Source organism: Solanum lycopersicum, chromosome 3 (genome assembly GCF_036512215.1).
Source record: "Solanum lycopersicum chromosome 3, SLM_r2.1".
In the NCBI taxonomy this organism is placed as follows: Eukaryota; Viridiplantae; Streptophyta; class Magnoliopsida; order Solanales; family Solanaceae; genus Solanum; species Solanum lycopersicum.
In genome coordinates, this window is record NC_090802.1 from 928,124 (window position 1) to 955,281 (window position 27,158).

Consider the following 27,158-nt stretch of genomic DNA (forward strand, 5'->3'; position numbering starts at 1 on the left):
AAAATTTCGAGATTAAACAAATCTATTTTTTGTTGTGAATTTGAATTAATAAATATTGTGAATTTTTGGAATTTCATTTTAAAATATTTGAAGATTCTATACGCAAATATCCAATCAAAATAAAATTATTTAACTCTTGAAAAATAAAAAATGTAACATAAACTAAAACAAAGAAAGATAATATTATAAGTAAAATGCCATGGTTGATAGGATTGGAGTATACTTGTTATATAAGTTAAAATCGTCGAACACCAATCTAATGAGTTAATACCTCAGATGGTCACTCAACTTTGCACTATTCTCTCAGAAAGTCACTCAACTTTCAATTTTTCCTCAAAAGTCACTCAACTATGCACTCTTCTCTCAGAAAGTCACTCAACTTTCAATCTTCCCTTAAAAGTCACTCAACTATTCACTCTTTCCTCAGAAAGTCACTCAACTATTCACTCTTTCCTCAGAAAGTCACTCAATCTATTAAATTATTTTTAATTAAAACTTATTGATATTAATTATTTATATAACAAACCAAAATTTTTTTAAAATAAATTAAATCATTTAGTGATCCATCCACCTAACCCGACCCATTAAAAAATATGATATGACCCATTTTATTTTATCTTTAATCCTAAATTAATCTAATTCTAATTCAAGGTTAAAGAGAGGTATTAACTAATGCATTTTACAGAAAATAATAAAATAGCAAAAGTTGTAAAAAAAATAAACAAATGGTAGAATAGTTGAAAATGGTTTTTTTTTGTCATTTTTAGTGCAGCACAATAGTACCGTACTACATACTACATTTTTAAACGTTACAGTATGTCTTTTAAATTTGTTAATTACTATGATTATATATTTTACACTAATTTTTAAATATATAAATTAAGGTTTAAAAAGAAAAAGCTTGAAGAGTTCATACACAAATATATGATTAAAATTAAATTATTTAACTCTTGAAATTTGAACCGCGCTACATAAATTTCATATATATATATAAAGATAAATTTATTTTTAATTTAAATTTTATAAATTGAAGATAAAATATTTTTCTGGGGTATTATTATCCCTTTTTTGACTAATAAATATATATTGAACGACGATACGAAAAAATAGAATTTACTCATCTAAACTACTAGTTATTGTTATTATTATGTAAAAAGGTTTAAAGTGTTGGTACATTTGTTTCACCATTTTCATTGATTGTCTCTTATTATTTTATATTATACGTTATGTGGATTATAGTAACTGGAAATATGACCTTTCCTTTGGTAGCTTAGTTCCTATTTCCTTTTTGTTGCTTTCCCATTACTAGTATTTTGTTTTTTTCTTTCTTTAAATAAATTTAATGAGGCCATTTGACTTTAAAGAAAAAATGAATTATATATTGTTTTTGTTTTTGTGTTGCTAATTCTAATATTTTGTTTGTAAGTATACTCAATGGGCAAGGTATAGTAATAGATCCAACCATGCATTACTATTGGATTAAACATTGCAACACCACAAATAATGTTCAAAATTGTTGATAAAAATACACTCAATGTGTAAGCTAAAAAGAGTGACTGATTTTTAATAATGAAAGAAAAGTAGGAGGATCGCATGAAATGGATATGTACCCTTACGTCCGTACTGACATTTTATGCTTTCCACTACCATTTTCAACAGCTCTCTCTCACTCTCCCTATGCACACAAACCCTTTCTTCTCCGAAACCATATGCATTCACTGAGAACTGAGAAGGTAAACTCTTACCTTTTTTTTTTTTTATGTATCACGTATGTAATGGCATGATTCGGATCGGAGAAGCTAACTACTGAGTTTATGCATTTCACACATTGTTTAGTTTTGCTCCTTACTGTGATTATTCTGTATATTTTGTTACTCTGAGTATATGCATTTCACTAACCATATTACCATTACCATTACTGTTATGAATCTTGGTGAGCAAGCAATAAAAGTTAGTTTGGTTGAGTAAGTCGTCTGTTTCAACATTTCATTGGAAATTTAAAAAACGATTTCTGAGTAGACTACTGCAAGTAGCTACGTTGTTGATTCAACAAATAATTTTTTTTATTATATATATAAGAATTGATTTGTCCTTCTATTGTTCATGAGTTAATCATTTTCCAACTTTATATCATCATTTGTTACTGTTTGTTCCAACTTTGTTAATTTTCTGGAATTACATATGATATATATATATATATATATAATATAATATTATTGTTTTGACTATTCTTTTATCAATTAACTGATATATATTTTTTGTTTATTTCAGATTAAGTTCACTTGGGTTGGTAAAAAGTTCCTTTTAGGGGTGGACGATCAAGGAACATGTTGTATGTCATAATTTTTATTTTAATTAATATTATTACGTATGAGTTTGTATTAATGGGAAATGATATTAATTTCTTTTTTCGTAGGTTGTTATTGGGCTTTCTGCTCAACCGAAGCTATTACAGTTGCTTATTTGAAAAAGAAGAAGAAACTAATCACGCTATCAAAACAACAACTTATCAATTGTATGTATAATTTTTATGAGAAACCTAAATGGTTCGGAAAGCTGAAGAAGAACGAATGTTATCCTTGTTCCTATAACAAGGCATACATATTTGCCAAAGATCTTGGAATAGTTGCAGAGACTAGGTATCCTTTTACTGAACAAAGAGGAGAATGTGAGTGCCCTTCTTCTAAAGAGGTAAGTAGCTAAGTACTAGTCTTATTGAATATTTAATTAGTTTTCATGTAGCCCTAATAATCATAATTTGTTATAGATATTTGTGAAGATAAAGGGACATGTGATTGTATCCAAGTTGGGGCTATCTAAAGAGGGAATAGAAGAGTTGATAAAGGAACAACCTATTACTTGTGCGGCTCATCATGTTCGAAGTCTTACGTTACATAGAGGCAAGGTACACCAAATTCATATTAAGTATATTTTTTTCCTTATCCTTAAGTTGGTTGTTTATGTTTTAATTATATATATATAAAAAAAACATTCAGGGAATATACATGGGCCTAACTGAGCAAGAAGTTGAAGAAGAAAAGAAAAAAAAGGAAGAAAATCAAGATGCAAAAGAGTTGCTACATGCCATGCTAATAGTTGGATTTGGCACAGAAGATGGAGTAGATTTCTATTTGGTTAAGAATAGTTGGGGAAAGGATTGGGGGTATAAGGGATATGCCAAAATTGCATGTAATGTTCTCTCTAGACTATCTTACCCTATTATATAGAATAGTTGTTATAATTAATTAACTACTTGATGATGAACTGCTTAGCCATATATAGTATGCACAACAAGGCTAGAGGTTTCATTTGGATTCAAAAGGTCTGTCTGAATGTATTATCTTTTTTTTTGGTTGTTTTTAAAGCCTTATGCATACATGATGATGATTATGAATTGAACAGTAGATACTTTCTACTATCAGAAATATATATATATATTCAAGTGATAGAAAGAAATTGTTTCTACTATTGAATCAATCTTGATGCTGTGTGTCAAGAAATGCAAGTCTTGTGTTACTTTGGAGATACATTTAAAGAAGTTGATGTTCTTGCTTAACCCAAGTATGAATTGAATAATTCTCTGTTTATAGATATCTATGTATGTTAGTTTATGTTGAAATTTCATTGTTTAGGATGTCATGAGTATACATATGGTACAATATCAACAGTAGAAAGTGAAGGCTGTGATTGATTATCGAAGGATCTAAATTCTATATAATTTCAACCGTGGCTTTTGATGATTAAAACTCGAGATTTAATATGGCTTATTAATTTGCAATATTTATTTATACTATTTCATTATTATTTTTAATAAATATTTTAATATCATCATTCATCTCATATTTTGTTTGTGTTATTTTCTTAAAACTGCCTTAGATAATTTATTTTGATTGGACTAAAAAATATTTGTAGTACAAGTAAATAATATACTTTATCAAAAAAATTCAAAAACTCGAAAAAAAAGTCCAAGTTATTCGTTGGTTTGACTTAAAAATTTAAAAATTCAACACACAAATAGTTTGATTTGATATTTATAAAATTCGAACCACTTCGGAAAAAAAAATCGAGATTGAAAACCTAAGTTATATAAATTTGATTTAGGTTATAAATTCAATAAAATTTGACATGATGAATAATTTGTTTTTATATTTGAAACCGGTCATGTACCCACCCACCTATGTAAACCAAAAAATAGAATTTATGTTTTCCTATTTGTTAACCCAATTTTCCTTCCAAGTTTCAGGTATTTTAGGATTTTCATTGATCACGATCCATATGAATCCTCCACTTCCGTCGTGTCACCCACCGGCACAGGCAGAGGAACTGCTGTTTCCAGTAGCAGAGGAAACGGATACCCCGGCGCCAAAGAAGCATAAAATAGGAGATCATGAGGACACTGCCAATATCTCCGATGAGGAGGATGGTTATACCAATCCGCTATTTAGGACTTGTGCTGACTACGATTCGGAAGAAGAAAATTATTGCCCAGATATCCCCGGTGCCAAAATGGATAAACCTCTCTGGGAGAAATACTGGAAACAGATCGAGGAGAGCGAGGTATCATCTATGCAGGATACGACTTAGACCTGTTGTCATTATAAAAAAAACAATAGGCCTTTTTTTATTATTTTTTTAATCAGTGCATGATCTAGTCTGTCTCTGTAAATTTAATAGTATATGTAGGCTTGTGCCGAGGACATTGCCATCTAGGTTTGTGACCTATATTTCCCTGTGATTCTGAGCCATTTGATCCTCGTGTGACATTGCTCGCTGCCTGTCACTTGTATACCCAGAGAGGATTAATTTTGTGTTTAGAATATAGCCTGAGGCTAAGTTGAGTTTGAGCAGAACTGAGTTGAGTTTCTTAATTCATGTCTCCTTTTATAAGCACAAGAACCTTAGTAACTTTGCATACTCAGCCAAGTATGGGTGTATATACATTAGCTTGGTTTGTGCTTTAGCTAATTTTAATTTCAAATTTGCATAAATCAGCAAGGGATGTATTGCCGTGTGCTTGGTAGTTTCATGAGTACATAGTATTTGTTTACTTAGATCATCACTATGATGATATTTTGGAGTCAAGGTCTCCCATATATGACTGTGAAGTTTCAAGTGCATTAGTTTGTGTAGCTAATTTTAATCTGACTTTGCATAAATCAGACAGGGGTTTATTGCTGTGTGCTTGTTAGTTTCATGAGATGAATTGTGGTACATATTCTTTGTTTATCTCTAATGATGTGCATTTCATACCAATGGCAGAATTAACTCAGTGCGCACCTTTGGTTATTTCTGTCCTGTTATTGGGTTAGAGGACCATGAAATTTACTTTACCAAAAAAGGAATTAAGAATATTACTTGTAGCTTTTACTTGGTTTTGAATGGATACACATCCAAAGAGGTAACCTGCTAATATTTTTGGATACTTGCTTGATATTTTTTTTGACAAGGTAGAAACTTGCTTGATATAGGGGGCTCTACAATTGTTACATAGATATTTGGATACAACATTTGTCTCTTATTGTATATTTGTAGGGATTTGATATCACAGATTGTCCTGGAGGGTGTTGGATGACTACTATTGTTCCCATGCAACACATCTTGAACTCTACTGAGAATGTTGACCGGTTGAAGGGTCATGCTGGAAAGGCACTTGAGCATTACAACAATATTAATGTATACCACTTCCCATACCTTGCCAGTTTTTCGTTTTGCTTCTACTAATAACTTTTTGTTGATTTTTTCAGGGAACTAGTTATGAGGTCGACGACATTTTGAAGGTGAATGGACAAGCTGCTGGTCGTTTTTTTGCTTACTATCTTACCTTTTCTACCAAAAAAGGTGAGACACATACTTTTCAAGCAAAGGTGCTGGAAGATTTAGATGATTCCACAGAGGTTCTTATCGTCAGGCCTAAGGTTGCTACCATGGGGTAAAGGAGGTTATTGTTACACATTTGTTGGTGTGTTTTCAGCATTTTCAGATTCTATCTTTAGTCTTAGTGGAATGTGTTATATGAGTTTTGTGAAAGATTAATTTCAAGAACCTTATCATTTTTATACACTCCTTGTCATTTTATGTGATACTTTTGGTATGTTGTACACAAATTTAACTTGTTGGGAAAGAAGACATTAAGATGATGATGATAAAAATCAATTCACTTCTAAATTGCTTCTCAAAAGAAACACTCTACTCATCAAGAAATCAATAAAGACCTGAAACTATGAAGGATGCCTTTGCTCATCAACAATGACACTCCACACTGCCACAAGTGTTTTACCCTTTCATCTCAACATTCTTTCCAATTGGCCGCGAAAAAAAACAGAATAAATGAAACATAACGCTTTTCGATGAACCAATGGACCTATTCATACTTGTCTACGGGTATTTACATAATATTTTCTCTACTTTGTCAAGCATTACATCATATCACTTCAATCAATCATCTACCTGCAACAATAATAAACACATAAAAGAGCCAAAGAACACAAGGCCAGGCATGGGGCATACAACATTGTTTCTTCATGCTTACAAATTCATAAAATAGAAAGTTCACCAGCCAGTCTCTTTTATCTATGCTTCTATCTCAAGCAAGTTGGAATCGTTACTGTCATAGATTTATCGTGTACCTAATCAAAATATACATTGGCTATCTTACAGTCTTGACTTATTTTCCAATGGATGATGCATTATACATCTTCCTTGTTTTCGTGATCAGAAGTTTTAAGTAACGGCTTCTTGCCTATCACATCAACATCTCGACAGGTCCCAATCTTCCAAGCAGGATAGAGCACATAATGTTGCAAAATGAAGAGAATGTCAAAGAATATCGAAACCTGCAACATTCATCCACCAAACCAGATAGTAGTCAGAGCTATTCTCGTGATACTAGCAATAGAAGTGCTAAAATTAGGAATAAAGCACCGTCTTAGGCCTCAATTTAAGGTACCAAAGTTATTTTAGAAAATGGGAAAGAACTTAGAAGACATCCCTCAGTCCAAACCAATCCTACTTCCCTAGTTCATTTGAGAAGGCCTCCAACCTTTTTTTCGTTCGATATTAATTTGCTGCTTTTAAAACTTTTCAAGTGGCAACTCTTTATTATCTCATCACTCGATATGCTTCTTTTTCACCCTCACAAGCACACTATGCTCTAGACATGTGATCAGGGTCATTGTTTGAGTCATTGATGTGGAAGAAGTATCATGAAGTACCCGAACAATGAAATCAAGTATAATAGCAATAGACATGATGAGTGTAGCAAACACATAGATGGATAGAAAGTATCGTTTCATACCAATGACAATAATGTCTTGCCTATGTTTCCATAAAAGTTCACCCACGAATCTGCAGAAAAGGGGTTCAAACGGTATATCAGGCACATATACAACTTCTCTTAGACTTCATGATAAAATAACAAGAAACTACAGATTATATCTGAAGAAGTTAATAATTGAAATACAGAAACTCACTCTGATCTATAGATTGCACTGCCATCTGACCATAATTTGTGACACCTCCAAGCAAGTCCAGCAAAATGTTGCCAATACTAAATCCAATAGTGCTCTTCCGCTGAAAGTTCATAATAGCCTGTAGATTTGAAAGAGGCAAGAAGTAAATCCAGGAAGTACAATTGAACTCACACTGAAAATCAGAATTAACTAAACAAAGGCCTTTAGACATATCAGAGAGCAACTGATCAGAAGGCAGAAGAATTTTGATAACAAATAATTTGAATGTATGCAGTCAATACCTGAGGAATGTACTTGATGACTGTCATGACAACCTGTAACGTGCTGCAATCAAGATTCAGACATAGAACATTAGCTACTTGAACACTCACGCTAGTGGTGAGTCTAAATAAGTCTTTACACCACGTATATAGAGGTATAAACTTGACCTTTGGTAAGAAAATGAAGAAGAAGATATCGAGCTTATGAGTTACTTTTGGAATGGTTCTTACTTGAAGCAGGATATCAGCCAAAGCCAGGAATGGCTGGGGAGAGCTATAAACACACAAACTGCAACAGTTAACCAAGCAACACACACGATCCCAATCGAAGTCCTTGAGACCTTCTGGCTTCCACGCTGTAAAAGAAAGCAATCAGCGCCAGAGTGAGAATGGAGACATTTATCAGGGTCTCAATCAGCTCCAAACATAATATACGGTTTCCATGAACTACCTTCCAGATTTTGAAAAAAAAGAAAAAGAACAACCTTTACTAGAACACGTTCATCTCATTTCCAGTCCCGTATCCATACAAAATTTGAACTGTAAAAAAGAGAGAAAACAAGAATGGTCCACTTACATCATAAATAGCAATTTGAAACAGGGTAAATGCTGTCAATAGAACAGCATGGATTGAGAAAGCAACATCATTGGCAGCCACAGGTATCATCTGCAGTGAGATAATCAAGGTAATAAGCAAGAAAGTGACTCAAATACATGGGGGGGTCCTACACATAACATCAACCAAGTTAACAAGATAAAACACTAACAGTTCTTGAGAAAAGGAGACTAGACAAAAATAGTATAACTACTGAATGACCGGTTAATTACCGAAAAGATGCTGGTTTTCTTTCCAAATAAATATTTTATTTGCAGAGCAGCTGTCATAATTCTTTTTTTTTTCCTTTTTTGGAAGATGATGGTGTCTGATAAGGGGCAGATTTAGGTCCAATTTACAGTGTACATGAACCAATGGTCTCTTCACAAAATTAGACATTTTATGTACATATTTCCTAGTATTGATCAAATAGTACATGCTGGCACTCATGCTACTAAAAGATTGAACGGTGCACTTAGTTGAATGTTAAGTTATTTCACAAGGGAATACGGATCAATATTCCACCTAAAACTACTTTTTTTCTTCTTTCTTTTGTGGTTCCAAGATCCACCTTTGCGTCTGATCACTCTGCCCGACTCGACTAATCACAGTACATCTAGCTACAACTCATAAGCGTAGGTGGAAGTAATCTATCCAACTTACTCTAGTGTGTGTTTTAGTAACTAAGATCCCATCTGTGATCTGCATATGCCCCAATCACTCAAACATCCATTGCTGAGTTTGTCCGAACCGTGAAATCAACTAAAAGATTACCAAGGCATCTACTATCTTAATATTGTTTCCACACATATATAGTTAAACAATAGATATGACTGCACACAACTACCACAGGACTAGATCCACTCATGAGTCAAAGAAAAACAGTGTAACAACCAAAATACAAAATTTCTAACCTCATTCAGACCATATTTCTCACGGTACTGCTTCTGAACAACAGAACTAAAGAACATGGAAGCATTATAAATGAGATAAGACGAGTGTTTTGTCAAATTCAACACCACGAAATCAAAATTCAACCCCACCACACTGTGTTTCAATACACAAAACGAAAAAGGTCAGCAGGAAAATCAAGAAATATACAAACTTTGATGAAAAACAAACAGAAAATCAAAATAAAAATGGAACCTTTTGCGTCTGAAATTCAAGATTACTTGAGGGTAAAAGCTAATAGACCAAGAGAAAAATGCGATCCATCCCAAACTAGTGTACACAACTTCAAGAGGAATTGAATTCCAAGATGCCATCACTTATCTTTGATTTTCCCCAAAATCCCAAAAATAAATAAATATGATCAATGAATCTTTTTTTACATAAAAAAAAAATTGATTCTTTTTTGCTGACGGTTTAAACCAATAAGAATATTGGACTTTAAATGTGCCCCACAAAAATAAGATGTAATGAATTGAGCCTTGCATGGAGTCTCAATTCACAAATTTATATGGATATAGTTTTATTAGACACCTTAAAAAAATAATTTTGAAAGTGCTGAAATTTATTTTTAAAATAAGTAGTTATATGTTTGAATAAAAATATTTCAATTGAAAAAAAATTATTAATGTGTTTGAGAAATAAATACTGATAATGAAGAAAGAGAATAGCAGCAATAACAAAAACAATAATAATTAAAGCAACAGAAACCACATGTAATACTAAAATACAAGAATAAAATAGTAGGAGAATTATAACAATAATATTAAAAGTAAAAACTAGACTATGTTCGACATACTAAACCTTCACTCTAATCATAAGCCACAATATTTTCCTATTTAGGGTCATGCTCCAAATTAGTTATATGTGAATAAATATCTTGTCTAATCAACTCTTCTTGAGAGTTCTTTGACACACCTTTTTCCAATTATACCTACCAGAATCGACATCTTTCACTTCTTCACTAAAATATGTTTATCTTTTCTTCACATGTCACTTAATTTTATCCGAGGCATGTTAAATTTTTTTTAACTTATTCATGGATTTATTTGTTTATAGTTATGTATGTATGTATTAGGAGAAAAACCTATATATCAATATAATTTAAATATTTTATGAAAGCAAGTTTAGTGAAGTGAAAGAAAATTATTTCCTCATTTTTGTTGATAAGATAAATGGTCGATTAAAAATCCATTTGAATTGACTTAAAACAAATAATTTTTAAATTAAAAATAAAAATTAAATTTAAGTTACTTTTAAATCAAAAATAAAAAATAAGGAGAGACTTACTCAATCATTTTCACTAAAGTCATTTCCACTAGTCGTAATTTAGTGCCTTGGCCACTGCTAGACAACCTAAAGGTGGTGGTCCATCATCCTCAAAGCAAATGTAAAGTATACCTTGTTTATTCAAACTAAATAATTTTATCTTAGAATATTTTCTATATTATAAAACTCCATTTAATAAATAAATATAATTGATAAATTTTGAATATAATAAACTTAAAAAATATAGAGAAACTTACATAAATTTTACTAATCTAGGAGTAAATTGTATACATATAATCTAGTTTACAATATTATGTATCTTATTAAATTTTGATTCATCCAGATACATTTAAATACGTTGAGATATGTGTATTTTGAGATACACGAATCAAAATTATGTGTAATTTCTTCTAGACACACTGTATCTAAGTGATGGGATACATAACAATCTCACTCGTCTTCCTCCCATCTCGTTCACCACTCTTCTATATATTCAGTATATCAGGTACATGGAAACCACAATAGATATATTGTGATTTGCATGTATCTGTGGCACATAACAAATCTCGCTCGCCTCCCTCCCCATTTCGCTCAACTCTATTCGTACTTTAGTATATCTAATAACAAAATACATGTATCTAAGTATTTTTTTAATATATGATACAAAACTCTTAATTAATAATAAAATCCGTAATATCTTTAAAATATAAATAATATAGATATATATGATATTATAATATATCTAATGATGTAGTTTCTTCCAAACATTATTATATGATAAAATTCCAAATTCAAGCATTACTTAAAAGCCTTGATAAAGCAATTCCTAGGGATGCTTGAATGACAAGGCCCAACATGTCATTTATCATGGACCAGACCAATTGTTGGTAAATGCGGGTCGCAATTATATTCATAATATTGGAGTTGGGGTATATTTAGGGTTCGTGTTTATCGAAATTCTCTCTATAAAAAAATATCATTTATATATATAGAGAGAGAGATTTTGAATTCCTTAAATATAAGAGAAGGCTCAATAATAAAGGAGGTTCAAAAATACACTTTGAATACTTTTTTCAAATTAAAATTTCATGCACTATATTTTCTTTTCAAACTCATAGAATAAAAATTCTAAAATCTTCAATGAAATATGAACTCGTACTCTACAAGATTCAATTAGAAAGGAGAGTTCATTTGAATAGTTTTAATAAAGGACTAATTTCAGGGCAACTTTGACTATGCTTATGTTGAATGTATAATGACTTTGAACATTGAAAAAGGGAGTCCACAAGCCTCATGTTTCCATTGTTAAAAATATACTAAAGTGAATATATCATTGAACATTCAAAATTTCATATAAGACCAATTAAAAAAATACTAATACTAATAGTAATAATAAATTGATTAATAATGTTTTAAAAGCAACTTATCTAGAAGACTTAATTTCAGTATATTTGAGATTACTAAATAAGAAATCATTTCCAATCTACTTTTAATCTCTTGTTTGAAATGGTCTCATGTTAATAGTATACCACATATTACTAAATTTATTTATGCAAGTTATACACTCCATCTTTTTGTATTTCTAATCATATGAGAAAAAAAACAATTATATTTGCACTTTTTTCTTATAATTTCCCATTAGAAATGTAATTTTTCATATTTTTTTTTATTTCTCCTATGAGGCAATAGAAAATGTTCTCTTTAACTATAAATTTTTTATGTAAAAATATATTAAATCAGGTTTTAAATCTTGATTCAAATGTATTTGTACTATTAAATCATTTAATAAGTACACATTATCAACTTAGAATCACATAAAGTTCAAATTTGAATGTATAAGCTCCGTATATCAAATTTGAACCTACTTCTTTTCATAGCATAACTTCACCATTCGATCATATCTATATTTTTTTTAATTCGTAATATGCCATCTTCTTAGTAAAAATAAATTTATCCCTTGGATCATATTCATATTTTCCAGTTGTTCTAGATAATGTTACATATACCTAAATTTTTTTATAATTTTATGAAACTTCCCTAATATACTTGTTTAAACTATCATTTTTTTTATTTTCATTATAATATAAGTGTTAATTTTTTTGTTAAATATACAATAGAAGCAAACTATTTTTAATATATGAGATTTATAGAAATAATTATTTCGATAAACCCCTTTTAAAATTACTCATTTAGTTATATTAAGCGTATGACACATTTTGTATTTGCGTATTGGAAGGTTCTGAAAATGACAGCAAAGTCAACGTTCATGGCGTTGACGCAATTCCACAAATCCTACAAAAAGCCGCCATTAATACAATAGACTCCATAGCTGTAAAGCTTGCAAACGATGTCGTTTCGTCCTTCTTCTTCATCTTCATCTTCACTTCTCTTCTTCCTTCTCTTCTTCTTCTCGAACCCCTTTTTCTCTTCTTCCCAGAAAATCCTCTCATCATTCAATTCCAAATCCCCTCCTTGGAATCCAACCCAAAACCAAATCCTACTTTCACCCAACTCCACTTTCGCTGCTGGGTTTCTTCAATCTTCCCGAAATTCCTTCAATTTCTCCATTTGGTATTACAAAATCCCAATCAGAACCGTTGTTTGGTCAGCTAACCCAAATTTCCCACTTAATTCCTCAGCTACCCTTTTCATTTCTTCCTCCGGTGAACTCAAATTAACCCCATCTTCATCTTCTTCAGCTCCAAATTTATGGCCTTCAAGTATTCGAAACACCTCCTCTGTTCTTTTCCTACAAGAAGATGGAAACTTGGTTTATGGAAACTGGAACAGTTTTTTGAACCCAACTGATACTTATCTTCCGACCCAGAACATCACCGGAACAAATTTAACTTCCGGTAATGGAAAATTCCATTTTGATTCGAATACCCTTTACTTCAATGGAAACGATAGTTATTTCACTTTTTCCCAAAATGCCCTTCAGAGGTTGGAGGAAACAGGGGAAGTTACTCAAGTTAATGGAAGATTTTTGTCGTCGGATTTCGGGGAGAAAGGGAAACTGAGAAGGATGAAATTGGATGAAGATGGGAATATGAGAATCTATAGTTTTGATATTAGTGCTAAAAATTGGACAATTGTTTGGCAAGCTGTTAATCAATTATGTACAATACATGGTACTTGTGGTACAAACTCTATATGCATGTATGATGCTTCTACAACTCAAACTTCTTGTGTTTGTCCACCTGGTTTTAGGAAAGACACTAGTAAATCTTGTGTGAGGAAAATACCATTGATGACGAAAGAATCGAAATCTAGTAAGTATTTACCTCTTGATTTTGTTAGTTTTACTGGTGTGGGTAATCAAACAGACCTTAAAGCTTTGAGCTTTTCGAGTTGTGAAAAGAATTGTTCAGATAAGAATGATTGTTTAGGTTTTTTGTTTAAGTATGATGGGACTGGATATTGTGTGCTTGTTTTGGAGAAATTGTTGTATGGATATTGGTCACCAGGTACCGAGTTTGTTATGTATTTGAGAGTTGATAGTAGAGAGAACGATATATCGAATTTCAGAGGCATGACTAGTTTGATGGAGACTTCATGTCCAGTGAGAATTAGCCTTCCATTTCCACCAGAAGAGTCTAAGACAACCACTAGAAATATTGTGATCATTTCGACGATTTTTGCAGCTGAGTTGATTAGTGGAGTGTTCTTCTTTTGGGCATTTCTCAAGAAGTATATTAAGTATAGGGATATGGCTAGGACTTTTGGTCTTGAAGTCATGCCTGCGATTGGACCGAAAAGGTTTAGCTTTTCTGAGATCAAGCATGCAACTAATGATTTCACTGATAAAATTGGGAAGGGTGGATTTGGAGATGTTTACAAAGGGAAGTTAAGTGATGGACGTGTTGTTGCCGTGAAGTGCTTGAAGAATGTCAAAGGCGGTGATGCTGAGTTCTGGGCCGAGGTCACGATCATAGCACGGATGCACCATTTGAATTTGGTGAGGTTGTGGGGGTTTTGTGCTGAGAAGGGTAGAAGGATACTTGTGTATGAGTATGTACCTAATGGTTCATTGGGTGAATTCCTCTTCCAAAAGGCTCCGATCCAGTCACCAGATGAACAGAAACCTATACTCGATTGGAATATCAGGTACAGGATTGCGCTTGGTGTGGCACGAGCAATTGCCTATCTACACGAAGAGTGTCTGGAATGGGTATTACATTGTGATATTAAGCCTGAAAATATTCTCCTAGGCGACGATTTCTGCCCAAAGGTGTCTGATTTTGGGCTAGCTAAGCTAAAGAAGAAAGAGGAGATGATGACCATGTCAAGATTTCGTGGCACACCAGGATATGTAGCACCAGAATGGACCAAGGCTGATCCAATCACTCCTAAAGCCGATGTGTACAGCTTCGGATTAGTGCTTTTGGAGATAGTTTCAGGTTCAAGGAACTTTGAGCATCATAACTCAAAGGTGGAAAGTGATCAATGGTTTTTCCCTGCTTGGGCATTTGATAAGGTGTTTAAGGATATGAATGTTGACGATATTTTGGACCCTCGAATCAAACAATCATATGATTCAAGGGCACACTTTGACTTGGTGAACAGGATGGTGAAGACAGCAATGTGGTGCATCCAAGATCGCCCAGATGCACGACCATCAATGGGGAAAGTGGCTAAGATGTTGGAAGGGACGGTGGAGATCATCGAGCCAAAGAAGCCTACCATTTTCTTCTTATCAGAGGAATAATATATGGCTCTCACTCAATCCTCTTCATAATTTCCTCAATATGCTGTCTCAACAAGTTGCAGTAAGCATGTATTCCATGTTGTTGTTTTTTGTATTTTTGTAATAATAAAAGAAAGTAGATAGGAATCTGGATCATGTTGTACTTTGTCTGTTTTTCTTTTCTTCCAGTTTTGTAATCTTGCTTGAGTTGTAGTTGTAATTTGTAAAGTATATTTTGATCAATGAAGAAGCACATAACAAATAACTTAATTGAGGTGATTATTTGCACATGTATCAAAGTAGGTCCATTGTTGTTTGTGCCTCCTATGTTATGTCGTCCAAGCGATAAGTATGCTGTACTAGGGGACAATGTAGGAGGACGCTCGTGTATATGAAAATTTTTTTTGTAATTGGGCTTTTTCTTTCCTATCAGAAATCTATGGTAATGGTCTCTTTATATGAACTTGTACTTTCGGGTTAGATTAGGCCTAAGAGCCCTATCTTCTCACTATTTCCAAAATTTACAAGTTTGTTCTTCCTTCTAATATCCATATGTACATTTATTTATAGGAAAAATGATAGAAATTTCACCTTTTAAGTATTTTTATAAATTCCTAAAATCCTTCATTTTCACACATCAGATTAATGGAGTTAATATCTCAGATGTTCACTCAACTTTGCACTATTCTCTCAGAAAGTCACTCAACTTTTAATTTTCCCTCAAAAGTCACTCAACTATGCACTCTTCTCTCAGAAAGTCACTCAACTTTCAATTTTCCCTTAAAAGTCACTCAACTATCCACTCTTTCCTCAGAAAGTCACTCAACTATTCACTCTTTCCTCAGAAAGTCACTCAATCTATTAAATTATTTTTAATTAAAACTTATTGATATTAATTATTTATATAACAAACCAAAAATTTTTAAAAATAAATTAAATCATTTAGTGATCCATCCACCTAACCCGACCCATTAAAAAATATGATATGACCCATTTTATTTTATCTTTAATCCTAAATTAATCTAATCCTAATTCAAGGTTAAAGAGAGGGATTAATTTAGGATTAAAGATAAAATAAAAAGGGTCATATCATATTTTTTAATGGGTCGGGCTAGGTGGGTGGATCACTAAATGATTTAATTTATTTTTTAAAATTTTTGGTTTGTTATATAAATAATTAATATCAAAAAATTTTAATTAAAAATAATTTAATAGATTGAGTGACTTTCTGAGGAAAGAGTGGATAGTTGAGTGACTTTCTGAGGAAAGAGTGGATAGTTGAGTGACTTTTGAGGGAAAATTGAAAGTTGAGTGACTTTCTGAGAGAAGAGTGCATAGTTGAGTGACTTTTGAGGGAAAATTGAAAGTTGAGTGACTTTCTGAGAGAATAGTGCAAAGTTGAGTGACCATCTGAGGTATTAACTCCAGATTAATGTATCAACGCATCAAATTAATCTATCTCGCGCATCAGATTAGTGTATCATGCATATAATGTATATCAGATTAGTGTATTGTGTATAAAATGTAATGTATCTTACTTAACGATTAATATATCTCGTGTATCAGATTAATGTATCAGCGCTTATGTTATTGTATCAGTTTGAGAGATTTCTGTAATTATAAACTTGTAAGGAACAAATGATAATTTCACCTTAAAAATATGTAATTTTTATCGTTTGCACTTATTTTTATCAATCATTGATATACAAAATTTTAAACGGAGACTTGAAAGGGGAATGCATAGGATTGACTTTATAATGATAATTTTAAGGAATAATCAATGAATTTTAATTTTAATATTTATACATATTTAATGAATTTATTAACACAAATATACGCGGCGAAATCATACATGATCCGAATAATTAAAATGGACACATTTTTTCAATGAATTGAGTGATGTAATATATATCTAGGTGGATTTTACACATGGTTAGTAGACTTAATTATAAAGTCATTAATGAATTGGTCAACAGGTGAAAATCAACAAGCATGGTAAGAAGATATTTCTTTTCAATTTTTTAGGATGGTAACATCTTTCAATTATGGAAACGATTTTAAGTTTCTAATCAGTTACACTGATTTACTCACTATCTTTTAATATTTTCCAAATTAATCCCATTTGAAATATTTTCCTACTGATTAAGTCAAGTCAAATGTAATCCTGAGTTAATACCAAAATTAAGCAAGAAATAAACTGTGATTTCACACTATATAAAAGGTGTTAACTTTAATACATAGCATAATTCCAGCAAAAAAAAAATAGTAGAAAGAAAGAGATAAATAATATATAGAGTATTAATTTGCTCTAGATTTGTTTGTCAGTTTTCTTTCAGTGTTAATTTTTGGCTGGTTTTGTGTGTGAAAAATAATATATATAGAGAAGTGCAAAAAGAAAAAACAAAAGTTTATCTTTTGAATTATTTTTTTTTTGCACTTTGAGGGATTTCAACAAGAAAACAAAAATGTCAACAGCTGAAAGAAATAATTCTAAAATCACAATTTATGTGCTTTCTTGTTGGATTTTTGCTGCTTTTGGTGGCCTCATGTTTGGTTATGATATTGGTATTTCAGGTATGTTTTTTTTTTTTTTCTGTATCGGAAACAATCTTTCTACTTTTACTGGGTAGTAGGTAGGGTTAGGTAGTAGGTAGGGTTAAGTGTATGTTGTTGTTATCCGTTACAAATCCATGGTTAAGTAGGATTAACAATGATTTTTTTCATAAAATTCTCATGGAATCAAAAATGAAGTTGTATGTTTATACCATAGGGATAGATAGATCCACAAATCTATTGGGACGAACTTTGTCCATTGTTTAATTCCTTTTGGTTCTGCCACTGTTTGCTGAATTCACTCTAGGAATTCAAAATGAAAAAAAGATTAAATTTTTTTTTGATGTAATTAGGAGGAGTTTCTGGTATGGATGATTTCTTGAAGAAATTCTTTCCAAAAGTGTATGAAAGAAAGTCACATGCCAAAGAGAATAACTACTGCAAGTATGATGATCAACTTCTCCAACTCTTCACTTCATCCTTATACTTATCGGCTCTTGTCGCGAGCTTTTTTGCTTCAAAGTCCGCCACTAAATTTGGGAGAAGGCTTACCATTTGCATGGCTTCAATCTTTTTCCTTGCTGGAGCTGTTCTGAGTGCTGCCGCGAAAAACAAGTTGATGCTCATTTTTGGTAGAATTTTGTTTGGTGTTGGTGTTGGCTTCGGAAATGAGGTATATATAGTCAACCTTAGATTATAAAGGTTATTAGTTCATGTTTTGATGTATTGTCAGTACATACAACTTATACTCAAAGAGCTGGTTGTAACTTTTACATTGTTTACAGACGGTTCCACTGTTTTTGACTGAAGTTGCACCAATCCAACACAGAGGAGCTGTGAATATACTTTTCCAACTCTTTGTGACAATAGGAATTTTCATTGCGAATCTTGTTAACTATGGAACCTCAATGATACATCCACATGGTTGGAGATTATCACTTGGCCTTGCAGCTGTGCCCGCAATAGTTTTGTTTGTCGGTAGTTTTGTGATCACTGATACCCCCTCGAGTCTGATTGAGCGTGGCAAGGATGAACAGGGCAAGACCGTGCTTAAGAAGATTAGGGGTGTCAATGATGTTGAGGTTGAGTACCAAGAAATCGTGGCAGCTTGTGAACAAGCCAAGCTAGTTAAGTATCCGTTCAGGAGCTTAGCAAAGGCTGCTAGTATTCCACCACTTGTGATTGCTATCTTGTTGCAAATATTCCAGCAATTCACTGGAATCAATGCCATTATGTTTTACGCGCCTGTCCTGTTCCAAACTATGGGTTTCAAGTCTGAAGGCTCACTATTGTCCTCTGTCATTACTGGACTTGTTAATGTTGGAAGCACTTTTGTTTCCATCTACCTTGTTGACAAGGTTGGAAGGAGAAAATTGCTTCTCCAAGCTTGTTGTCAAATGTTAATTTCTCAGGTATGATATCATATACTATTTCCTGTCTACATGATTATTCATCAAAACTGAGAATTTATATTTGGTTTGAATGGTGCAGTTGGCAATTGGAGCTATTTTGGTAACAAATTTGGAGGAGACAGGAACATTAAACAAGAAATTAGCAGCAATAGTTGTGCTTCTGGTGTGTACTTATGTGATGTCGTTCGCGTGGTCATGGGGGCCTCTTGGTTGGTTAATTCCAAGTGAGACATTCCCATTGGAAACAAGGACAGCTGGTTTCGCATTTGCTGTCAGCACAAACATGCTCTTCACTTCTCTCATTGCACAAGCTTTCTTGACTATGCTCTGCACTATGCAAGCCTACATATTCTTCTTCTTCTCCGCTTGGATCGTTGTCATGGGACTTTTCGTCATCTTCTTCTTGCCCGAAACAAAGGGTGTCCCCATTGATTCTATGGTGGAAAGAGTCTGGATGCAGCACCCTGTTTGGAAGAAACTCTTCTAAAATCCATTCAAGTTTGTTGGCTTCTTATTTATACCCTCCTACTTATTTGGATATCCTATTATCAGATTTTGAATCCTTATTTTATACCTAATACAATGATATATCTTGGAAAGTTCATTTGATTTCTAATTGCCTTGCATATGTTTGATTGTTTAATTATTTTGTGTTTGATTATTTAATTTTCTTTTTATCAGATTTTGACTCCTTATTTTATTCCTAAAACAATGATATGAAAAGCATTTGATTTCTTCTTAGCCTTGCATATGTTGATTGTTTAATTATATCGATTCACGTTCGGATAAATTTTATTGTGTTTAATTATTTAATTAAAATTTCTAATTAAAGTCTTGAACTTTATTTTGTGTTTGACACAATATACGAGAGTCCTCCATAACACAATATATATAGTTGTCAGTTTAAATGGTTTTAAATTGAAATTGTTATCTCACTAAATTAGTTAATAAGGTAAATGCAAACCCACCTCATTAGTTAATAGAACATTTTTGGTTAATCCAAACCCACCTCATAAAATTGGTAGAAGTTTCTAAACCTTTTAAAATTAGATTAAAATTTTTCTTGATTTTCTAGTGTTAGTAACTAAAATTTTATATAATATCATCTAATAGATTGTACCGCAAACAAATGAATGACATTTTATTAACTTAAAATTAATTTTAGCTAATATAAATATTAACAATAATATTACTTTATAGAGTTAAAAGAACTTACGTTTTTTCAAAGATAGTGAAAAAAAAATGTTTGAATAAATATAAGACTCTTCCAAAAAAGAATTTGGCTCAACCCAACTTATTTGCTATCTTGAGATTTTGGCTCCTATTGTTGTTCCTAATAGAATGATATATCTAAATCTTGAAAAGTTAGTATATTATTGATTTGCTTTAGATAAAATGGTTCTTTAGATTTAATTTTGTGGAAGTATAATAATTTTTGGTGATATCAACACCGCAAAAAAATAGTTTTCACTTTTTTATATTACTAACTAAATTTTTTGTATAATATTATGTGACAAATTGTATTGCAAATAAATAAATGATATTTTATTAAGTTAAATTAATTATAACTACTATAAATATTATTATTAATAATAATAATATTATATAAAGTTAAAGAATATATGTTTTTCGATAAAAAAAATATGAAAAAGAATAAAGAAAAAAAATTGGGTCTTACTAAAATATTTTTATACCAATGCAATTTACTATTTTTACAGTAGTAAAAAAATAAATGAATAATGTTAACTGATAAGTTGGAGGATAAAATGAGTAACATTAGATGATGAATCTCCAAAATTCATGGAAGACCAAATCTCATTTATAAAAGTGATTTGACTTTATCAAACTAACTTAATTCTAGGATGATATTTTAGAAAAAAATATTAGTGAGTGATAGATTTTTTTAAACATTATATATACTGAACAGAAGGAGAGAAAAAGAAGAACAAAGTATTTTACAGAGAGTAAAAAAGAACAAAGTATTTTACAGAGAAGTATCTTTGAGATATTAGAGTATAAAGCGAAAATGACTGTTATTGATGGCCATAATTCTAAAATCACAGCTTATGTCCTCTCATGTTGGATTCTTGCTGCGTTTGGTGGCTTAATGTTTGGCTATGATATTGGTATTTCAGGTACGAATTCGATAGATATGTCAGTTTATCAACAATTGATTGTTGATATTCTTCAATAAGTCAGGCAATTAGATGAACGGTAAAAAGAAATTAGTGGGTAAACAGGTTAAAAATTACTTTAAATACCTGTGATAAACCTTGAATACTGTTATTAAGACTTAGTCATGATATTGAAATTTTTGACATAAACTTGTGGCAATTTTTTTGGTTTTTGTTTTAATTAGGAGGAGTTTCTGCTATGGATGATTTCCTGAAATTGTTTTTTCGAAATGTGTATGAAAGAAAGAAAAGAGCGAAAGAGAATAACTACTGCAAGTATGATGATCAACTTCTCCAACTCTTCACTTCATCCTTGTATTTATCTGCTCTTGTTGCGAGTTTTTTTGCTTCAAAGGCAGCCACTAAATTAGGGAGAAAGATTACTATGATGATGGCTTCACTTATTTTCATAGCTGGTGCTGTCTCGAGTGCCATGGCACATAACAAAAAGATACTCATTCTTGGTAGAATTTTGTTTGGCGTTGGTATTGGATTCGGAAATGAGGTAATAAATAAATGCATGAAACTTTAGAATATCGACTTTTTGTTTATCTAACACTTGGCATTGTTGCAGACTGTTCCACTGTTTTTAACTGAAGTAGCACCAATCCAACACAGAGGAGCTGTGAATATTCTCTTCCAACTCTTTATAACAATAGGAATATTGATAGCAAATCTTGTCAATTTTGTAACTGTAAATATTCATCCAAATGGTTGGAGGATCTCACTTGGCTCTGCAGTTATACCTGCCACGGTTCTTTTCCTTGGTACCTTTGTCATCAATGACACTCCCATGAGTTTGGTTGCACGTGGCAAGCCGGAGAAGGCAAAGGTTGCCCTCAAGAAGGTTAGGGGTGTCAGTAATGTTGATGTTGAGTATGAGGAAATTGTGGCATCGTGTGAACAAGCCAAACAAGTTAAGCATGCGTTCCGTAACTTAACAAAGCCTCCTAGCATTCCACCACTTGTGATTGCCATCATGTTGCAGATCTTTCAGCAATTTACCGGAATCAACGCCATTATGTTTTATGCGCCTGTCCTGTTTCAGACTATGGGCTTCAAGGGCAGTGGCCCCCTTATTTCCGCTGTCGTGACTGGATCTGTTAATGTTCTCAGTACATGTGTTGCAATCTATGCCGTTGACAAGGTTGGAAGGAAAAAATTGCTCATCCAATCTTGTTGTCAAATGTTAATCTGTCAGGTACCAAAGTATGCATATTCAATCTTCAACACTCTTCTCTTCTTGGTTAATTTCATCTCTACTGACTGCACTTTCTTTTCTTTTCTTTTTGATGTTGCAGGTAGCGATTGGATTCATTTTGCTAAAAAATTTGTCGGATACAGGAGGGTTGAACAAGACAATGGCAATGATAGTGGTGTTTCTCGTGTGTGCGTATGTAATGGCGTTTGCATGGTCATGGGGACCACTTGGTTGGTTAATTCCAAGTGAGACATTCCCAATGGAAACAAGGACAGCTGGTTTTGCATTCGCGGTCAGCACAAACATGCTTTTCACTGCTATCATTGCACAAGCTTTCTTGACAACGCTTTGCTTACTGCGAGCCTATACTTTCTTCTTTTTCTCTGCCTGGATCTTTGTCATGGGACTTTTCGCCATCTTCTTCTTGCCTGAAACTAAGGGAATTCCCATTGATGCCATGGTTGAAAGAGCCTGGAAGAAGCACCCTGTTTGGAAGAAACTCTTCTAGAATGCATCGTTTTTATAACATGCATTAGGATATCAGTTTTTGTGAACAAAATTGCATCGTTGTTATAAAATGGATTAGGATATCAGTTTTTGTTAACAAAAATTGTTATTTTCTCCATCCTCCCTTATCTTCCCATCCTTTTATCAAATTTTGTTCGTGAAACAATAATATATCAAAAGTCCAAAAAAGTTAGTGTCATCTTGCTTTGCTTTGTATAGATTGATTGTGTGTTTACCTACATTACATACACACAAACATACATTATTCTCGAAACTTTATTTTATGCAAGTGTTGTCTATGTTTGGCAATTGCAAGTTGAATTCGTATCACACACATTCAACATGTCAAACATTGGCAATTCTCGTATCAGTTGTGTAAGGATTTCTCCATGTTGTTCTTGTTCCACGTTCAAAATGAACAAGGATGGCGGTGATTTCTCACCTACTTTACTTTTGAATAGCAAATGACTTGAGGAAAATAAATAGGCCAAAGGAAAATCTAAACTTTTGTTCTGCATATATATATAACTTTATGTTCCTTGTTTAACAAACAAACTTGAATTTCACATATCATTGTTTCAGCAATGGATTTCTTTGAAAAAAGTTTGTTGGCCGGAGCTCGAAACCCTCATAAATAGAAGGCATCACAGGAAAATCTTCTTGGCATGGTACATGATGCAACCCAACAGTATACCAAAACACAATATCCTTGTTTTTGATAGTCCTATTCCTGCATACAACACAAGAATCAAGTAAAAAAAACAAGATTGGGAAAATTAAACATCGACTATGTACTAATCGATATTCATAAGTTCAAGAAATACACTTCTTGAGACCTATGTAACACCCTAGGCCGACCCCACGTGACAAAACACAGGAGAAATGTTGGATATTTAAAGAAGTACGTAAGAATTAGACCGGTAGTGAAGCATATTAAGCTATACAGGCGTACCTAGGTCCAAAACAAACAATATCACTAGTTTGATGTGTTTTTACATACTAAATTTACCTGAGGCTCCATATTGCTAGGCCATCATCTCCGTGACTCCTATCAGTGTAGAATCCTCCAGCCCATCTTTCTGATTTATTGTATGGTGTCACCCATAACTGATACTTCATATAAGCTGCTCGACGTTGAGGGTAGTCATCATCTGATAGCAAGGACATGGCTGGTCGACTTGGTATTAATCGATAAGAAACATCATTTCCAACTTTTGTCTTCTTATTTGAATTTACAATCAACAATTCAACTGGTTCTTGTCCTAAGTTTGTCTTAGCCTCGCTTTCTGCTTTCATCGTTTCCTTAACAACTTTCCAATAACTCTTCCTAGGTGAAACCTTTCGCTCCTTCACAGTCGTAGTTATCAATTTGGATTTTATAAATGAATTATCAGTACCATCAACATCAACATCAAGGTAGTAAGTAAGGAAATGATCATGGTTCACTGCAATTGTGTTTTCTGCCACAAGGGTACCATAAGCATCCTCTGTTATTTGATTATCGTTCGTATATTTCACAGCCTTTGTCTCCATAACTCCAGTTAAACTTACCTGCATAGACAATTCAACAAATAAAGATTGCGAAAGAATTTATACTTAACAAGCATAACATCTTTATTTTCTTACTCCAACTTTGATAGCTCCACTTTGTTTGAACTCCCAATCAAGTGTGTAATCATAATTTCCCACTGTTGCTACCATCCTAACAACCAAATTAACTTCTTGCTGTCCCTTAGATTTCTGCAAAAAACAAATTATTTATGTCACTAGACGATCACGATAGTTAGTATATATGCAAAATGTTTGATTTGAGGCTTACTGTATTTCCTGGTACTCCATTTTCTGTATGCCTCCAAGCAGCATCACCAACATATCTTTCAAATATGCATATCGCGTTTGGTACTTGCACTACCCCTCCTTCTGAATCAGCCATATATCCAACCATATACACTGCATTGCTCGGACAATCTAGCAACGGGACAAGACTACTAGCGGACCTTCCAAAACCAAATTCACCAATATCCATGAAAGTTCTGTAGTACCATTCGAATGTAGGATCCATGTAAGGCACAAATGTCTCTGATACATGTCCTCTATAGAGCACACGTCGATATTTCTTTATTGTAGTATCAAATATAGAAGCTGTAGACACGATCGTTCCTGCCCTCGTGTTGAATCCAACATGAAAATCCCAATTAGCCCATTTAACTTCATTGCCTTTGATGATGATCCTGCTGGTGTCAGAGTCATTGCAAGTGACTGATCCCTGGCTCGATGACTCGAAAATAGCACTCTCAGCTTTAGGCAAGGGGACTCTGAATCTATCTATATATTTGATTATCTTCATGGATTCAACATCTACTAGTGTAGTGATCCCCTCAATTGGCCTTGCCCAAAAATTAGTTGTCCCTCTTCGATAAAAACATGGAACGTTAAGAACTCTTCGTGTCTTTAGCTCCCCGAACCATCCAGCTGGTTGTGGTATGCAACTGACTTCTGATATATTCAAACCCCTTCTCAAAATTGAATCTTGCAATTGATGATTCCTCAATGTCAGCCTACTGGATTGTATAATGTCATCGAGAGTAATTGGAGGGTAACCGTGGCCAGTATACACATTCTCTGATATGATAGCGCGAGTGGACAAGTCCACCACTACTTCATAAGTCTCACTATTTGCACGAACCACTACCCTGGCTCGTCGATAAGGAGAAACAACATGTTTATGTTTATGCTTATGCAAGGACATCCAATGAAGGACATCCTCTTTTTTGGGCTCTTCAAGATCAACAAAGTGAAATGTTAAATTGGAGAGGGAACTAAAATGAGACTTTTGAATAATTACTCTAATTTTGTTGATCTCAGAAGGGCTAAGAGGGTCTAAAGGATGGTGGCATTGGCTTCTAGTAAAACAGAACAAGAAGACAATAACAACAATTGGAAGAGCCAATACTTTTATGAACTCCATAGAGAACTTCATATACAAATTGTGCTTTGACACTCACAAACTGTTTGCACATATATATTAGTGTGTTACCACAATATTGGATTATTACTTTCTTAGAGGAAAAGTTTTGGACTTTTATAAATCGCACATCTATCCTTCCCACAATAACATCCACAATATAATCGTTTAAATATTGAAGCTTTAAAAGTTTTTGTTTATATATATTACTATTAAATATAGATCGATTGATCAAACTCATATCGTAGAGTCTTAAGTAATTTTTTTTCTTTGTTGTTTTTATCATCATTAAAGGTTTGTTCTGTTAGCTTCTTGTCGAAATCCCGTTATTTTGATCCCAACTTTGTTTCATTTTATGTTACATTATTTGACTGGAAGTAGAGTTTAAGAAAGAAAGACGTTTAAAACTCGTGATAAAAAACATGCCATAGACATTTATACAGCTATAATAAAATCATATTATTAAGGTAGAACAAGAAGTTTAATGTTATATTACTTCTATATATCTGAAGATTGACATTCTTTTTTTAACAGACTAAAAATAAAACCGAGGCACATACAATGGGACCAGGGCAGTATATGGTTTGGAATATTCTTCTTTTTCTTTGTATGTTCTAATGGCTATAAAATATTGCACAATCATGATAGCTTCATTTAGCATACACTTGGTGTATTCAGTACAAATAATCAAGAAGATAAAAAGCAACCAAACTCATTCAATACAGTAATGGAGCAATGCTTCTTGATGTTTCTTGCATTGAAAGCTAAGAATTCTTTGGCTTGTTCTTTAATAACTTGGTACAAGTTCTCATTTTTTGCTCACATAAAGAGAACATGCTTTCTACTTTTCTGAAGTACCATAAATTGCTAAATTAAGAGCTACTTGCCTTGTGAAAACATTTTTTAATTGAATTTTTTGTTTCGTTTTATATGAACTCGTTTGACTGTTTTTAAATATGTCATGATACTAGTGTTACTATAACATCATATCATTGAAGGTAAAACTAGAAATTTAAAGTTAGATCAATTTTAGATATAGAAATTAATGTGTCAGTCTTGATGGAATCAAATAAAAATATGTACAAATAAAAAGCTCCATCTCAATACACGAAGCATCC

At 32.7% G+C, this 27,158-nt stretch overlaps 7 protein-coding genes across 7 annotated transcripts; 5 read left to right on the forward strand and 2 right to left on the reverse strand.

The window, feature by feature from the left end:
• The first annotated feature begins 1,598 nt into the window (after positions 1–1,598).
• On the forward strand, positions 1,599–3,227 carry LOC138347333 (uncharacterized). The gene is made up of 5 exons (XM_069295449.1): positions 1,599–1,733; positions 2,272–2,332; positions 2,417–2,691; positions 2,768–2,905; positions 2,997–3,227. The coding sequence occupies exons 1-5, from the start codon at positions 1,599–1,601 to the stop codon at positions 3,225–3,227; spliced, it is 840 nt and encodes a 279-aa protein (XP_069151550.1).
• A 954-nt stretch (positions 3,228–4,181) lies between these two features.
• Positions 4,182–6,165, forward strand: LOC101252956 (uncharacterized). Its single transcript, NM_001348378.1, is given in 3 exon segments — positions 4,182–4,557; positions 5,533–5,673; positions 5,745–6,165. Coding segments are annotated over 3 exon segments (687 nt in total). The 5' UTR covers positions 4,182–4,200; the 3' UTR covers positions 5,934–6,165.
• Positions 6,166–6,341: 176 nt separating this feature from the next.
• Positions 6,342–9,944, reverse strand: LOC101253256 (cystinosin homolog). The gene is made up of 8 exons (XM_004233961.5): positions 9,471–9,944; positions 9,239–9,371; positions 8,307–8,396; positions 7,961–8,085; positions 7,751–7,793; positions 7,470–7,587; positions 7,295–7,344; positions 6,342–6,833 (listed from the first exon to the last, which is right to left on the reverse strand). The coding sequence occupies exons 1-8, from the start codon at positions 9,587–9,589 to the stop codon at positions 6,687–6,689; spliced, it is 825 nt and encodes a 274-aa protein (XP_004234009.1). The 5' UTR covers positions 9,590–9,944; the 3' UTR covers positions 6,342–6,686.
• Positions 9,945–12,593: 2,649 nt separating this feature from the next.
• On the forward strand, positions 12,594–15,498 carry LOC101253559 (G-type lectin S-receptor-like serine/threonine-protein kinase At1g34300). Its single transcript, XM_004233962.5, has one exon. The coding sequence runs from the start codon at positions 12,889–12,891 to the stop codon at positions 15,247–15,249; it is 2,361 nt and encodes a 786-aa protein (XP_004234010.2). The 5' UTR covers positions 12,594–12,888; the 3' UTR covers positions 15,250–15,498.
• Positions 15,499–17,550: 2,052 nt separating this feature from the next.
• On the forward strand, positions 17,551–19,809 carry LOC101267775 (sugar transport protein 8). The gene is made up of 4 exons (XM_004234182.5): positions 17,551–17,802; positions 18,135–18,454; positions 18,567–19,193; positions 19,273–19,809. The coding sequence occupies exons 1-4, from the start codon at positions 17,694–17,696 to the stop codon at positions 19,678–19,680; spliced, it is 1,464 nt and encodes a 487-aa protein (XP_004234230.2). The 5' UTR covers positions 17,551–17,693; the 3' UTR covers positions 19,681–19,809.
• Positions 19,810–20,915: 1,106 nt separating this feature from the next.
• Positions 20,916–23,274, forward strand: LOC101268066 (sugar transport protein 8-like). Its single transcript, XM_004234183.5, has 4 exons — positions 20,916–21,328; positions 21,553–21,872; positions 21,942–22,568; positions 22,669–23,274. Exons 1-4 carry the CDS (start codon positions 21,220–21,222, stop codon positions 23,074–23,076), a joined length of 1,464 nt encoding a protein of 487 aa, XP_004234231.2. The 5' UTR covers positions 20,916–21,219; the 3' UTR covers positions 23,077–23,274.
• Positions 23,275–23,569: 295 nt separating this feature from the next.
• On the reverse strand, positions 23,570–26,081 carry LOC101253862 (primary amine oxidase 1). The gene is made up of 4 exons (XM_004233963.5): positions 24,895–26,081; positions 24,702–24,815; positions 24,085–24,626; positions 23,570–23,805 (listed from the first exon to the last, which is right to left on the reverse strand). The coding sequence occupies exons 1-4, from the start codon at positions 26,053–26,055 to the stop codon at positions 23,646–23,648; spliced, it is 1,977 nt and encodes a 658-aa protein (XP_004234011.2). The 5' UTR covers positions 26,056–26,081; the 3' UTR covers positions 23,570–23,645.
• Between the last annotated feature and the right edge of the window lie 1,077 nt (positions 26,082–27,158).

Excerpts from the sequence above, each read along its gene's own strand:
- LOC101268066 (XM_004234183.5), top strand. The coding sequence starts at position 21,220 with ATGACTGTTATTGATGGCCATAATTCTAAAATCACAGCTTATGTCCTC. Across the intron at positions 21,329-21,552 it reads CTATGATATTGGTATTTCAG|GAGGAGTTTCTGCTATGGAT; the intron begins GTACGAATTCGA and ends TGTTTTAATTAG. Across the intron at positions 21,873-21,941 it reads GTATTGGATTCGGAAATGAG|ACTGTTCCACTGTTTTTAAC; the intron begins GTAATAAATAAA and ends GCATTGTTGCAG.
- LOC101253256 (XM_004233961.5), bottom strand. The coding sequence starts at position 9,589 with ATGGCATCTTGGAATTCAATTCCTCTTGAAGTTGTGTACACTAGTTTG. Across the intron at positions 9,372-9,470 it reads TTGAATTTCAGACGCAAAAG|TGTGGTGGGGTTGAATTTTG; the intron begins GTTCCATTTTTA and ends ATTGAAACACAG. Across the intron at positions 7,588-7,750 it reads TCATCAAGTACATTCCTCAG|GCTATTATGAACTTTCAGCG; the intron begins GTATTGACTGCA and ends TCAAATCTACAG.
- LOC101253559 (XM_004233962.5), top strand. The coding sequence starts at position 12,889 with ATGTCGTTTCGTCCTTCTTCTTCATCTTCATCTTCACTTCTCTTCTTC.
- LOC101253862 (XM_004233963.5), bottom strand. The coding sequence starts at position 26,055 with ATGAAGTTCTCTATGGAGTTCATAAAAGTATTGGCTCTTCCAATTGTT. Across the intron at positions 24,816-24,894 it reads ATGGAGTACCAGGAAATACA|AAATCTAAGGGACAGCAAGA; the intron begins GTAAGCCTCAAA and ends TGTTTTTTGCAG. Across the intron at positions 24,627-24,701 it reads GTGGAGCTATCAAAGTTGGA|GTAAGTTTAACTGGAGTTAT; the intron begins GTAAGAAAATAA and ends TTGTCTATGCAG.
- LOC138347333 (XM_069295449.1), top strand. The coding sequence starts at position 1,599 with ATGGATATGTACCCTTACGTCCGTACTGACATTTTATGCTTTCCACTA. Across the intron at positions 1,734-2,271 it reads ATTCACTGAGAACTGAGAAG|ATTAAGTTCACTTGGGTTGG; the intron begins GTAAACTCTTAC and ends TGTTTATTTCAG. Across the intron at positions 2,692-2,767 it reads AGTGCCCTTCTTCTAAAGAG|ATATTTGTGAAGATAAAGGG; the intron begins GTAAGTAGCTAA and ends AATTTGTTATAG.
- LOC101267775 (XM_004234182.5), top strand. The coding sequence starts at position 17,694 with ATGTCAACAGCTGAAAGAAATAATTCTAAAATCACAATTTATGTGCTT. Across the intron at positions 17,803-18,134 it reads TTATGATATTGGTATTTCAG|GAGGAGTTTCTGGTATGGAT; the intron begins GTATGTTTTTTT and ends TGATGTAATTAG. Across the intron at positions 18,455-18,566 it reads GTGTTGGCTTCGGAAATGAG|ACGGTTCCACTGTTTTTGAC; the intron begins GTATATATAGTC and ends CATTGTTTACAG.